At 45.9% G+C, this 13,030-nt stretch overlaps 1 protein-coding gene across 1 annotated transcript in view; it reads left to right on the plus strand.

Annotated features, from left to right (window-relative positions):
* Positions 1–5,083: 5,083 nt before the first annotated feature.
* The window catches only part of ralgps2 (Ral GEF with PH domain and SH3 binding motif 2), a gene marked incomplete at its 5' end in the record, with an annotated part of 75,320 nt that continues 67,373 nt past the window's right edge, over positions 5,084–13,030 (plus strand). Inside the window, 3 exons of the mRNA XM_080833632.1 lie at positions 5,084–5,143; positions 5,467–5,574; positions 7,010–7,060. Coding sequence (XP_080689758.1) covers positions 5,084–5,143; positions 5,467–5,574; positions 7,010–7,060 — 219 coding nt within the window. The remainder of the gene's footprint in view (positions 5,144–5,466; positions 5,575–7,009; positions 7,061–13,030) is intronic.

The following is a 13,030-nucleotide window of genomic DNA, read 5'->3' on the forward strand; positions in this document are numbered from 1 at the left end:
TCCTCCTAGTAATTTTCACAGACTCACAAAAAACTCTGAAATAGAGCTGTTTTGCCAGTTACAGACAGCCTCTTTCTCTCCATCACATGACCCTCCCTTTCACCTTCTCCATCCCTCCTCCTTTTATCTTACACTCTCCCACAAATGCGTACACACACACACACACACACACACACACACACACACACACTCTCCCATAAAAGAGAAGCAGGTGACCTCATTTTTTCCATTTCAGCGGCTGTCTCTCATCACTCGTCCGTCTCCCTTGGGGACTTACAGCAGACAGGTTGCTGCGCTGGCCGCAGGGGAGAGCCAGTGATGAACGGGGAGGGAGAGAAAGGGAGAGATGAAGGATGAGTGAACGGCAGGGATGACAGCAGCAGACGAACGTGTTGCCATGTGCAGAGAGGGACTCAGAAGAGCGTTCTGTAAACACACGGCTCACACACTGCCTGAGAATTGTGTAACAACCAGGGAAAGACACACACTAACACACACTAACAGTCATTTGTATGTCGACATGTACGCACATATGGTCTGCAGACTGGCTTGATATTTTTGTTGAAAGGAGTTGCGTGTCATGGATTGCACACAGCCTTTAAGAGCAACCTGTGGAGAAAGAGAGAAAAGAGAAAAGAGGGGAAGTGGAAGAAGACAAGAGGCTCCCATCTCAGCACAGTCATTCTTTTTGTTTCACTTCCTCCGCAACAGGTCCCAACAGGAGACTTCCTCCCACCATTCCACCCCTCCTTCACCGCCCCCTCCATCCATCGCCTCATCTGTCCGCCCCCCTGCACTCATTCGCCTCGGTGTTCGTTACTACCAGTCTACCAGCTCCCTCTCTTGCTTTATCTCTCGCTCCCCTTTTCCCCCTCTGTTTTTTTCTCTCTCTCTCTCGGTCTCACACACTCACACAATCACTCACACACTCGTACACAAATGTAGAGACAAACATACAGACAATCCGCAAACAGACAAACATGCACCCTCACACATACAGACAATCATACACCCTCACTCATACAAAAAAATAAACAAACCTGGTTGTTAGTGTAGCAGAGCTCGCAAACAACACACATGTGTCAGGCCAAAGTTCTTTGCTCGTATGGACAGAACACACTCCAGGCAACATTCCTCTGGTCTCACATACACACACACACACACACACACACACACACAGGCAACATAAACACACACAGGCCCATCAGGCGAGCATTCCTTAGAGTGCAGAAACACACACACACATAGATTACAGAGTCTTCAAGTAAATTTCCCCCAAAGGGCCCCTGTGCATCCATGACGATGACCTGGAGAGTGGATAGATAAAAAGAGGGATGGAAAGAGAGAAGCTTTATTAAATCCAAAGGAGATTGAGGAAATCCGCTCATGTCAGATGTGACGCTTGAAAGGCTTCAGCTTTTGGAGTCATGGATGTCTTTTTGTTGTTGTTGTTGTTGTTTCGGTCTGAGACGTTCTCACGGGGGGCACTTGTGAGAAAGACAAACAGTGTCCATCCCCCTGTCATTAGCCCAGTGTGCTCAGGGCTCTCTGTAAACTCCTGGGTTGTGGGAGTAAGGGAAGAGCCCTGTAGCCTGATCCCTGTGGGCAGGAGAACGGAGAAACTGGAGAGGAGCCAGACTGGGAAACCATCCTCCCGGGTGTCTAGTGGGCTTCCCCGTAACCGTGTGCGTGCGTGCGTGCGTGCCTGCCTATGAGAGGGGTAGACGGAGGGAGTGCAAGAAAAAAAATTGTGATTCTTTTCTGCCCCCATAAGCTGGTGTAGTAGTCCGAAGGCACCTCTTTCACGGTCAAATTGCCATTTAAGTCGGACCATTAGCCTGCTCACGTCACCCAGCTATTTGCTTGCATGGAAGGCCATACCAGGCACAGTGTCCTGTTGTCAACAAACCAGCCAGTCAGTCTGCTAGCCAATCAGTCAGTCAGGGATTGAACTGAATAGGCCCATCCACATGCATTTTCTGTCTCCATCAACAAGACTGCTGGATGCATTTAATTTATTTTATTTTTTTTTCATTCCCATCTTTTTTGTTTTTGTTTTGGAAGAGTGCTCAAGCACTCATCACCATGGCAATCCCATGGAAACCAGACGGCGAGTGAATTGTGAAAGGCCGTACTGGAGTGCCCACACGAACACACAGGACCAGCTGTGGGTTTGTCAGGTCGGTCGTCAGGCAGGCCAGGCTCCGCTCCTGCTGTTTCACCAGCGGTGAGATTGCTCAGAAACAAAAGGTGAAAGCACTAGACCAGCCATAATCCACTCAGACCACAACACACAACACAGAGCACGTATCATAAGCTCCACTGGGAGCAGAGAGTTTGGGGCTCGGTGCTGCCTGCTTCGGCCGGCTGTGGAAGGAGAGGGAGACGGGTTTGGCCTAGAGCAGTAATGGGGGCTGATCCATTTAGCATTATGGTTGGCGCATGCCAGCTGTAGGCCCTCTGGTTCCGTTCTTACCCTCTTGGAGAGCAAGCATGTCAGAAATAAAATGAGTAGTAATTAAGTTAAAGGTGACTCCAGAGAGCGTGTGGGCAGAGTTTTGAGGGGGGGTGAAAGGAGTGTTGAGTGAGTGATGTTTCTCTGTCTGCTCATTCTCATGCTGGCTGATTCTGTTTTCCAACATCTGCTCTCCTTTTATCACATGGGAAATGGAGAGTTGTGTTCACATCTTTATTTAATACAGCACAAATCATTATTTCTATATATATATATTTTTTTTTTACCATGTTTGGATTTTATGGCATTTTTGTCTTGGTGCTCCAGTGGAGTACATTTGAGGGCTTTTCATTTTATTTTTGGTTTATAGTTGTCTCTCTTTCTGCCATCCTTAAATCAGGCACGGTTGGGAATTCCCAGAAGGCTGTGCTGCCCTTGCAGGCTCTGCCGCCTTCTCCCAAGTGACTCTCATGTGACCCTGGCTTTAGACCGAGTGACCTCTGTGCAGGGTCGCGCCTGAAACCCTTTCCCCCTCTCACACACATGCTGACACTCTCTCACACACTTAAGTCACATACTGACATTCTTTCTTGTCTTTTTATGGCCCACTTACTGAGTCACGTACGTGCTGCACACCACCTGCAACTTTTAAGTTCTATTTGCTTAAATTACTTTATATTGTTTTCTCAGCTGAAGCCATGAAACTTTTACAAAATCGTTAAAAAAAGATGTTTTGGAGAAATGTCTTATGAATCTCTTTCTCACTGTCTCTGACACACACACACACACACACACACACACACACACACACACACACTCTCTCTGTCACATTGGAACCCACACACTCATGATGTGTCTCTGGTCCACACACACACTAACACATGCTCACAAATGCTCCCTTACATACAAGTGCTCCTTTGTCACATTGGCAGTGGCTGTAATCAATCCGCTCCAGTTACATTATGCACCCCACCACTTCCAACAGCTGATTTTGTGTCAGTCATTCCTGTGTCAGCGCTAAACTTAAGCACTTAATACTTAATATGAAAAGAGGCCCTGCATCATTTAAGGCAGTGTATAGATTTGTTTTTGGGATTGTCCCTTTTGCATCCTCTGCACTCAGCTGCTGAGAGTGGTAATACAGGTCTGACACCCCCTTGTGGTGAATATTGGTCAGTGTTTGCAGCCCTGTTTAATGGATGTGTCTGATTCCTTCTAAAAAAGGAAAAATCTGCTTTGTTTTGCTAGGGTCAAAATCCCATTTAGACGTGTCCCTTGGTAGTATTACTTGCAAAAGCAGTATGTGAAGCTAAGCTGGCTCGGATGCTTTCATGCATATATTGTGTTCTATAATTCTGATATTTGTATGTGCAGCCTGATGATAAAATGTGTTAAATGTCTGTATATTGAAGGGACAGTCTTAATGCTTTGTGTAGTCATCTTTCTGCCCTCTCTCTCTGTCTCCCTCTCAGGTGCTGACAGACGTCTGGCCGGTGGAAGCACAGAGATCACTACTTAGGAGGAGAGCAGGTCTTGCACATGCTCAGTCACGATCCTCATCTGACCCACAGCAGGTAAGTGGGCACTTGAGGACAGGAGTAGGTGCTTCTCTCCCAGGATGTTATGAAAGGTGTGTGTGTGTGTGTGTGTGTGTGTGTGTGTGTGTGTGTGTGTGTGTGTGTGTGTGTGTGTGTGTGTGTGTGTGTGTGTGTGTGTGTGTGAGAGTGATATGTGGGAGAGACTGGTTTGCATGTTGACTGAATAAGGTATTGGGTTCAATGGCAGAATGATGCATGCCTGGATTTATTAACGATGTGTAGAGGTGTGTGAGTGTCTGTGTGTGAGGGGACTGAGTCGACTGAGCACCTGTTTACTATTACACACACACACACACACACACACACACACCTGTGTTCATGAGCCCACTAACATTTGCATTCATTCTTACAAACATAGATACATTATCCCGTGTGTGTGTGTGTGTGTGTGTGAGAAATAGGGAGATGGTGTATCCCATTTCACACTTCTTCTACGTCGCTTTGGTACCGTTACCCTACTTTGTAATGTAAAGGAAATGCTCCATGAAATCGTACAAGCACGTGCTTGCACACACACAGACACACACACACACACACACACCCTCACACACACTCTTTATGCCAGAATACAAGCTTAAACTGCTGAGCCCCTTCTGCTCCGCTCTCTGCAGCCAAATCAGGTTTTGGATCGCAGTATTGGACAAGTTAGTGATGCACAACACCCTTTGTGTGCCTAGACCTCTGTGTGGGTGTGTGTACCTGTGTGTGTACCTGTGTGTGTACCTGTGTGTGTGTGTGTGTCCTGGTGTTTGCGTGTTTTACAAATCTGACGCTAATCTGAAGTGGTTGCATCATCACATTGTCTACAGGGCTGTCCTGTGCCTGATCTGACCCCTGGTCAGAGCTGTTGTTGAATGAGGCATGTAATCCATGATTTGCCCTGGGCGTGCCACTCTGTCTCTGACCTTGTAGTGGCCACACTCTCCCACTAACCGTGTGTGTGTGTGTCTTTGCAGATTGCCTGGCAGGCAAAGCTGATCTCAGTTAGAACCATGAAGAGACTCCTTCGCTAGAGACGGATGGTTCGGGAATGATGGATGTCCCCAATGGCCAATCAAATGTCTCTGCCTCTGCAATCACGGCCTCTGAGGTAAATGAAAACCCACAATGAAAACACTCCATTTCCCATAATCCACCTCATTCATTTGTAAAACAGAACTGGATCAGTCTCAATATGTTAAAATTACATTATGGATGTGAATAGAAAGATGTCCGATGCAGAGAGACTAGACTTGGTTAAATGTAATTCTGTGTTTCTGTCTCCTGCCGTCATTGCCTGGTCAGAACCAATCAGATGGAATAAACTATGTGCCGTCTGACACTCTCTCTGCTCTTTTCATCCCTCTCTCTCTCCTTTCCCATATATCCCTCCATCCATCCCTCCCTGCGTGTCTGTCTCGCTCCCTGTTGTAGAGGAGCAGCAGCTTGGAGTCCCTGAGTGACAAGGGCTCCTCGGAGCTGAAGAAAAGCTTTGACGCGGTCGTCTTTGACGTGCTGAAGGTCACTCCAGAGGAATATGCAGTAAGAGCAAAATCTCCCCTCAGTGTGTCTGTGTCTGTGTCTGTGTCTGTGTCTGTGTTAGAGTGTGTGTTTGTTTGTGGGTGTCACCTGTGTGCATTGTTATGTTGAATTTTTTTCACAAATATTGTTTTGGCGTGTGTGTGTGTGTGTGTGTGTGTGATCTGCTTCATGTCTTCAACTTTGACTTTCTATCTGGTAGAGTGTGTGATTCTGAAGTATTACACTTCTATCCCCTGAGAAGTGTAGAAAGTGCAGCCAAGAGAACAGAGAGAGAGGGAGGGAGGGAGAGAGAGCGAGTGAGAGACGAAGAGAGGAGAGGAGAAATGGGTCAGATTTTTGTTGAGTTAATTTCCTCTGGCATTTAAATTAAACATATAGGAAAAAAAGCTTCCGTCAAACCTTTCGCTGCACCCAGGTATCTGAAACCCCTCGTTTAAAACTCGCCCTGACAAGTTACCGTTTGTAGGAGAGAAAATATATACTGTCAAAACGCATAAAACCCAGGTTGGATTAAGTGTGTGCACTCGGAGTAAATCTGCCAGTCTGAAGGGTCCCCCTCGGCTGACGAGTTATTTCCACAGTTTTAATTTCCTCGTCCTCGCGGGGCTAGGTCTAGACACCTGGGCAGGAGAGGAGCGTTTCTTAACTTCTCAGACCGCCATGTCCTGACGTGGTGAGTTAAAACCAGTTTTCCAGGAGCTCTTAGATTTGTGAGACTTCACTAAGTCGTCTTTGGAAAGGCTTAGATCTCTGACGTTCTTAACTACAGGTTCCTCTCTCTGGCAAGAATGTGTTTATACTGGCGTGTTAAGCGGTAGGGCTGCAGTGAATTTAGCTGTTTAAACACCCGTTGTGTCGCATAAAACCGAATTATAATGTTTAAACATTCCACCACTAGAGGTCAGCCTTCTCCCATTGTGCACTTCTAAGTCCTGGCTCCACAGGGCGGCTCTGCTCTCACCATCCCCATCCGCGAGGGCCTGCGTGTGGGTTGCAGTGTGTCTGAGGCTTCCCTTACTTATTTATGATCCACCCAGTAACCCATATTTCTCCCACAGGCGAGCAGAGACTCCCTTATCTATTTTTTAAAGGCTTCTGTCTCTCTCTCGCTCTCATTTGCTCAAACACACACACACACACACACACACATTCAGTGAGGGAAAGTGATACACACATGGATTGGATACGTGCTGTTTTTCCACCAGTGAAACATGAGTTTGTTCACACTTAGACAGCCCACTGAATTCTCATTCTCACAAACCGTTACCAAATCAGAACGCAACACCTAGTCAAACAGAAGCACCCCACACTCCTGTGCACTGGATACATAGAGTAGAACTAACTGGTTTCGTGAGTGGACTAACCCCAGCAGTTTTAATGTTCACGGTTGGTCTGTGAAGGATAGCCCTGAGTTTTGTTTCTGTTGTCTTTACAGGGCCAGATCACCCTCATGGACACGCCGGTCTTCCAAGCCATCCAGCCAGAGGTAAGACGCCCACCGTTCAGCTTGTTGTCAGCAGGGGGCGCTGGGTCCTCAACTTTACTCTGAGCTTGTTGAGGATGGATTGTGTGTTTTGTGTATGACTGTGGCTCAAAAACACCTCCCTAATCACTCTTTAGACCTGCATTGACGTTTTCCTGCTTCAGAGAAATGGATCATTGATCATTGAACAATCCCTTAATGAGTAGTTGATGCCTTGCGTTTCATCGATGTTTCACCACATGTTGTAATGTGGACTCAGTAAAGAGTGTGTGTGTGTGTGTGTGTGTGTGTGTGTGTGTGTGTGTGTGTGTGTGTGTATTTGAGTGGACATAAAAATGGTAATTTATAGATCTGTAACTAATAAGCAGGCGTCCCATGAGAGTGCACTTCCCTGGGATGCTCTCCTTCAGCAGCTCTTCATGTGAAGCGGCGCATCGCCCCGCTCCCGCTGCCACAGAAGTACAGAGTGCTTGTTAACAGACACGCAGCACTTTGAAGTCTCACTACAGTTTGATCAACCCTTATTATGTTGCCTCTTCTGCCTTTATAAGATTTGAGTGATCTGCTGGGGTAGGCGCCCCCTGGGTACGGTGACAACTCTGATCAGTGGAGCCCTTTGATCACAGAAATGTAGTGAACGTGTGTAAACACACTCCTAGTCTCTCACACACTCTTAAGAGCGTGTTCCTCATGATGGGCCTCGTTTCTGTCAGGTGTCGGGCTGTAGTTGTTCTGTTAAAACCGCTCGCGTCTCCAGGCAACAGAAAACAGCGCTCACGGTTCTGCGCTCAGGGTTTGCTTGTGAAGTCGTCAGGTTAAAACCGCAGCTGGCCAAGCCGCACATGTGCACACAGTCACACACCCTTTCACTTTACACACATGTGCTGTACGTACACACACACAGACAGACAGACAGACAGACAGACAGACAGACAGACAGACAGACAGACAGACAGACAGACAGACAGACAGACAGACAGACAGACACGGTCTTTAGAGCTGATGTGATGTGACTGTTTCCTTATCCCAAAATATTTAAGAGAGGGATTAGTAGAGTTGGGAACTGACCCCTCTGTACTCCACCAATATGGTGCATCATCCCACAGACATTCGCTCTTTTTCCTTTTTCTTTTTTCTTCCCTTCAGTTCTTTTTTCCCCTTCTCCCTTTTTCCCCCCCTCTCGCGCACACCCGTTAATCTCTGTGGTTGTGTATGTATCAGTTGCTCACTAGCCTGCTCACTCGCTCAGTGGCGGTGCGTCAATACAAGGCGCTAGGGCGCCGCCCACCCTACAATTTTGAGATGAAAAAAAAAATGAAATGTCAAAAAACATTATATATCAAATAATTTAATAAGAAATGTACCGTTTTAAAGCGTTAAATGTGTGCCGGAGACCGTAAGCCCCTGTCAAAAAACACTTAAATATGACCAAATATAATATATTGCCATTCGTTATCATTGAGAGAGAAGCCACTCCTCCCTGTGGGCGCCGACCAAGTGGAAGTCTATGGGAGCCAAAAAAAGGGGCAGGGACATTTGAGCAAGGACAGCTTCTCATTGGCGGATGACAGGTCGAGCCCGGGGCGCACATCAAATGCGCCCACAGCCAATGACAGGGCTTCTTATATATCATCCTGACAGGACTGTCCAATCAGAGACCTTTTGTTATTCCCTCACATCTCATTTAAATATCACATATCTACCGGAGCACCATAGCTAGGCTAGCAGAGAATTGGAATCTGAGAGTATGGCGACTGAAAACTCCTTAGTATCTATTCGTGGAATACCTTTTAATCGACGATCAGATGTCGATAAGAAGAGACTAAAAGACATGGGACCAGAATGTATGGATTTAAGCACTGACCGCGGGAGGACGTACCTCGACCGGAGCTGGGCTGTTCAGTGAGTAATGCTTGTAGCGACGCTAGTAGCTTGGTTGGCAGTAACGTTGATATTTACAAAACCAAGTAACTTTTCAGTAGCTAAGCTCTTTTATTTATCAAGTAGCGCAGTAGTGTCCTCGAAAGAATGTATCCTGGACCTTTCTAATGTTCATACATTCCCTGTATCCATCAAACAGACAAATTAAGCAGGACGTCACTTTAGTGGAGACTAGTGAAAAGCTAGGTATCGTAATTTCACCAGACGCTGCTCATACATTTAGAATTAATTAATTTTAAATGGGTAGTTTGCATGCACATTCTAGACAACCGGATAACTAGAATGCTGTGGATATTCAGATACAGCTAGAGATGATGAAAGTTAAAATAAAATAAAGTAGAAATAAAGGAAGTCCGTGCTGTCTGCTCAGGGAGTCGAATTGGGAAAATGCCAAAGAAAAGTTCCTGTCAACATAATGACATCCAACACAAACATACGAACACACGTACAGGTGATTGAATTTAATTTACCGTTTTTATCTGACTGACAGTTGTGTTGATCACTACAATTGCATTGACTTGGCATGCAGTTTGTTTAACTGAAAGTAGCTACTAAGTTATCAAACTACTTTTGACTGGTTTTTGTAACTTAGCTTGCTACTTCTTTATGAGGTGTATCTTCTGTGTAGTGAAGCTGAATGTATTGTAGAGTAGCTGATAGCTTCGCTCACTACAAATATCAAGAAGCTTGCCCATCACTGCAAATATTCTACTCAAAACCTGTTTTCTTCTCACTGTGGAGAGCTATTTAAACCGCGCCGCCAAACTGCGCCCCCCCCCTCAAAAAAATGTCACCAGCCGCCACTGCACTCGCTCACACACACACACACCCACACACAATCGAACTCTCTCTTTCCTGAGCGATTGCTCCACACAGACATGTCCTCCATGTTCTTGTGCACCTCTGACATAATGGGCCGGAGATCTGGTCTGTTTGTGTGATTTATAAGGCACATGATGAGCTCACCCCCCTCTTCCTGAAACCCAATGTAGCATTCTAGGCCCTCACTTTTATGAGCACTGGCACAGAAAGACCCATCGAGGGGAAAAAAGTAAGAGATTGGGAATGAGGGAGATGGGGGTGGGGGGGAGAGTGAAAGATGGAGAGAAAGAAAGAGGTAAAAGATAGAGAGGGCTGCAACGCAGATTACTTGGAATGAGTGGAAAGAAAAGGATATGTGTGGAGAAGTGGAGCGGGGAGAGAGGGGCCAGTGTGATTTCGCTCTGTTTGGTAATGGAGATTTGCAGTCATGATTAGCTGCGCTGCTGTCATGAGCCACATACTTTTTCAGCACTCGAGAGAAATCTGTTGGAGATGCAGATTTGAATGGCTAACTTATGAGTCCTTCTGAGGAGGTGGAAAGATATTAGAGAGAGAGTGAGAGAGAATGTGACCTGGCAGAGAGTGCTCACACGGCCCTGTGATGTTTCTGTCTGTTCTGAACGTACCCCGTATGTCTGTCTGCATTGCTTCATTCATATTACTAATGGACAAAACAGCCCTCCAAATGAGGACTGGAAGGGGAAGGGGGGGGGGCAGTAAGGATAGAATATAGAGCCTGCTGCAGCTCCCTCGTACAGCTCTCATGCTGATAACATGGAGGACAGGAGCAGACTCAGGACAAGTTCTCAACCAGAATACTGACTTATGAATGCACACACAGTATGTACTGACTCACTGAGCAGCGACTGATGATTACCAAACCATTAACGGGCAGCTTCATGTGTTCTCTCAAGGGAATTGACTCTGCGTTTCTAAATGTCTCAGGAATACATGTCACTTTGATAGTTTGGGTTTGAAGTGGGATGATGAAAAAATGTATTTAAAGAAACAACTGTTCTCTTGGATTTTCTGAAGTTTTTGTTCATGAAATAGCTCCTTTCTTTTTTTTTAGACTGCCTGTGTTTTAAATGGCTGAACGTTAAAACCTGTAAAAGCATAACCACCAAACATCTGGCCTTGGCGTAGCAGATGTTTTTCGCAATAATCAAACATCTGTGTTGGCCAATACTTTTCATAGCGTGTTCCAGTCCAGCTCCTGTCATTTCATTGATTACAACTTCTGCTCTTCTCTTGTCTGTGCGCCAGTGAACTAGGCTCCCCTAAACCCGGTATTCGTTCATCTATTCTGATCCATTCAGGTTGTCTTAACATGACATACGGCACATAACAATAGTGAACTAGCAGATGCCGTTCACTCTGATGTTATTCTCTGTGTCGAGGTTTGGTCATTTTTGCCATGCAGCTTCTCACCAACAGAAGTTGGTATGACGTAACTTATGACCCTTACCTCATCGACTCAAGTTTTTAACAGTCTCACCGCTCGCCTGACCTGCACTTTCACCCTTCATTGACCCCTGACCCTGGCCTTCTGCTGAACCCCACCAGCTTTTCCTCAGCGTCTGTCTGTCTTCCCTCACTGACACGTTCATAAACACCCAGCCGTTATGATCTCACAGTGCCCCCGCTACCTACATCTGATGCATTAAAAGCCCATTGAAACCCCGTTAAGAATGACTTATAGCAGATTGGCCTGAGTCGTACCCTCTTTTTCCGAGCCTTGCATCCAAACAGCATGTGCTCATGCTTTTGCACTGCCACTCACTGGTTCTTTTACAGGCGTGAGGGTGTGCGCCGTGACGTCTGCATGTTGCGCGCATGCATCCGCTGGGAGCAGGCTAGCATGGAAAAAGCAGTCATCTGGCTCGTTTCGATGCAAATGTCATCCTATCGCTGCGCCTTCTTTTTAAAAATGTTTTGGCAGCTCTTGAAGAGCACAGGGCTTTCAAGTTATTTTGGAGCGTATTTAAATGACGCTCGAGATCGATTAGGATTCCTGCCCCGAATTTGAAGTACTTTTAATGAACTTTTTTTTTATTGGGACGAGAAAAAGCCGTGCATTTCCATGTTGGCGGTTTTATTTTCAGAAGTCTATAAAACACGTCGTAACGGCCACTACTGCTGCCTGGGTCTTGACGTCGGGATGTCTGTGGGAGATTGAGTCTGCTGAGTTGACTAGTATTTATGTCCAACTTGTGTGTGTATGTGTATGTGTGTTGGGAAGTGTGGGCATTAAAAACCCAATAAGAAAGATTACTTCTGTGTGAAGGAAAACAACATGTCTGCAGCCGGGATTGTGTGACAGGCCAATCACTCTTCTGCGTTCCACATGTCCTCTCCCACTCCCTTCCCTTCCTGTGTGTGTGTGTGTGGGTGTGTGTGTGTGGGTGTGTGTGGGTGGGTGTGTGTTTGGGTGGTGACAGCTTCACTAGGTGATGCAATGCCTCGTCAGCAGCTCTGGGCCTCATGTTTGGCTCGGTAATCACAAAGCAGGCAGGGTGAGAATGGTAGAGAGAGCGAGAAGGGGACAGAGAGGGATAAGAGACGGATGAAGAGCAAGAGTGAGCATTTTTAATAAATAAATCTCATCGGTCTTGCGTCTGGCACAGAGGAACATGCAGATCGTCCCTGCCTCGTCTCTGCCTCCAGGGCCACTTGCTTGTTTTGCAGAGAATGGAAAACTCTTGTCAAAAGAGCAAAGAAGAAAGGGTGGGTGGGAGAGGGTGAGGGAACATTGGTGGAGTTTGTGGAAGGATGTTTTGCCAGTTTTTTTTATTTTTAACTACTTTGTGTAGATAAAATGCATTCATTGGGAACTAAATTGAAGAGCTTGAAATATAACTGAAAGTAGTTAAGCTAATGTAAATTTAGAGCCAAAGCCTGACACTTAAAATATGAAACTTAAATTATGTTTCTTACATGAAACCAATCTGTGATTTACTGCAAAGCAGAAGTTTTTAACTGTCTCTTGTAAATACCATTTAGGGAAACAACACTTGGAGAAATGACTGAATACTCCAGGCCTTTTTTTAGGACGCAGCCAATCAGACACTTGGGGCATAAACAGCGCACTGCTTCAAAGTATCTAGAGTAGGTTAAGATCTTTTGTTTAACTCTGAAGGAAATATGGGTGCACATAAACTGGGAAATAATTTAACATTTGAATTGTGATAAGTCTTCTGAACTACACAA

Source organism: Sprattus sprattus, assembly GCF_963457725.1.
Source record: "Sprattus sprattus genome assembly, chromosome: 2".
Classification (NCBI taxonomy): Eukaryota; Metazoa; Chordata; class Actinopteri; order Clupeiformes; family Clupeidae; genus Sprattus; species Sprattus sprattus.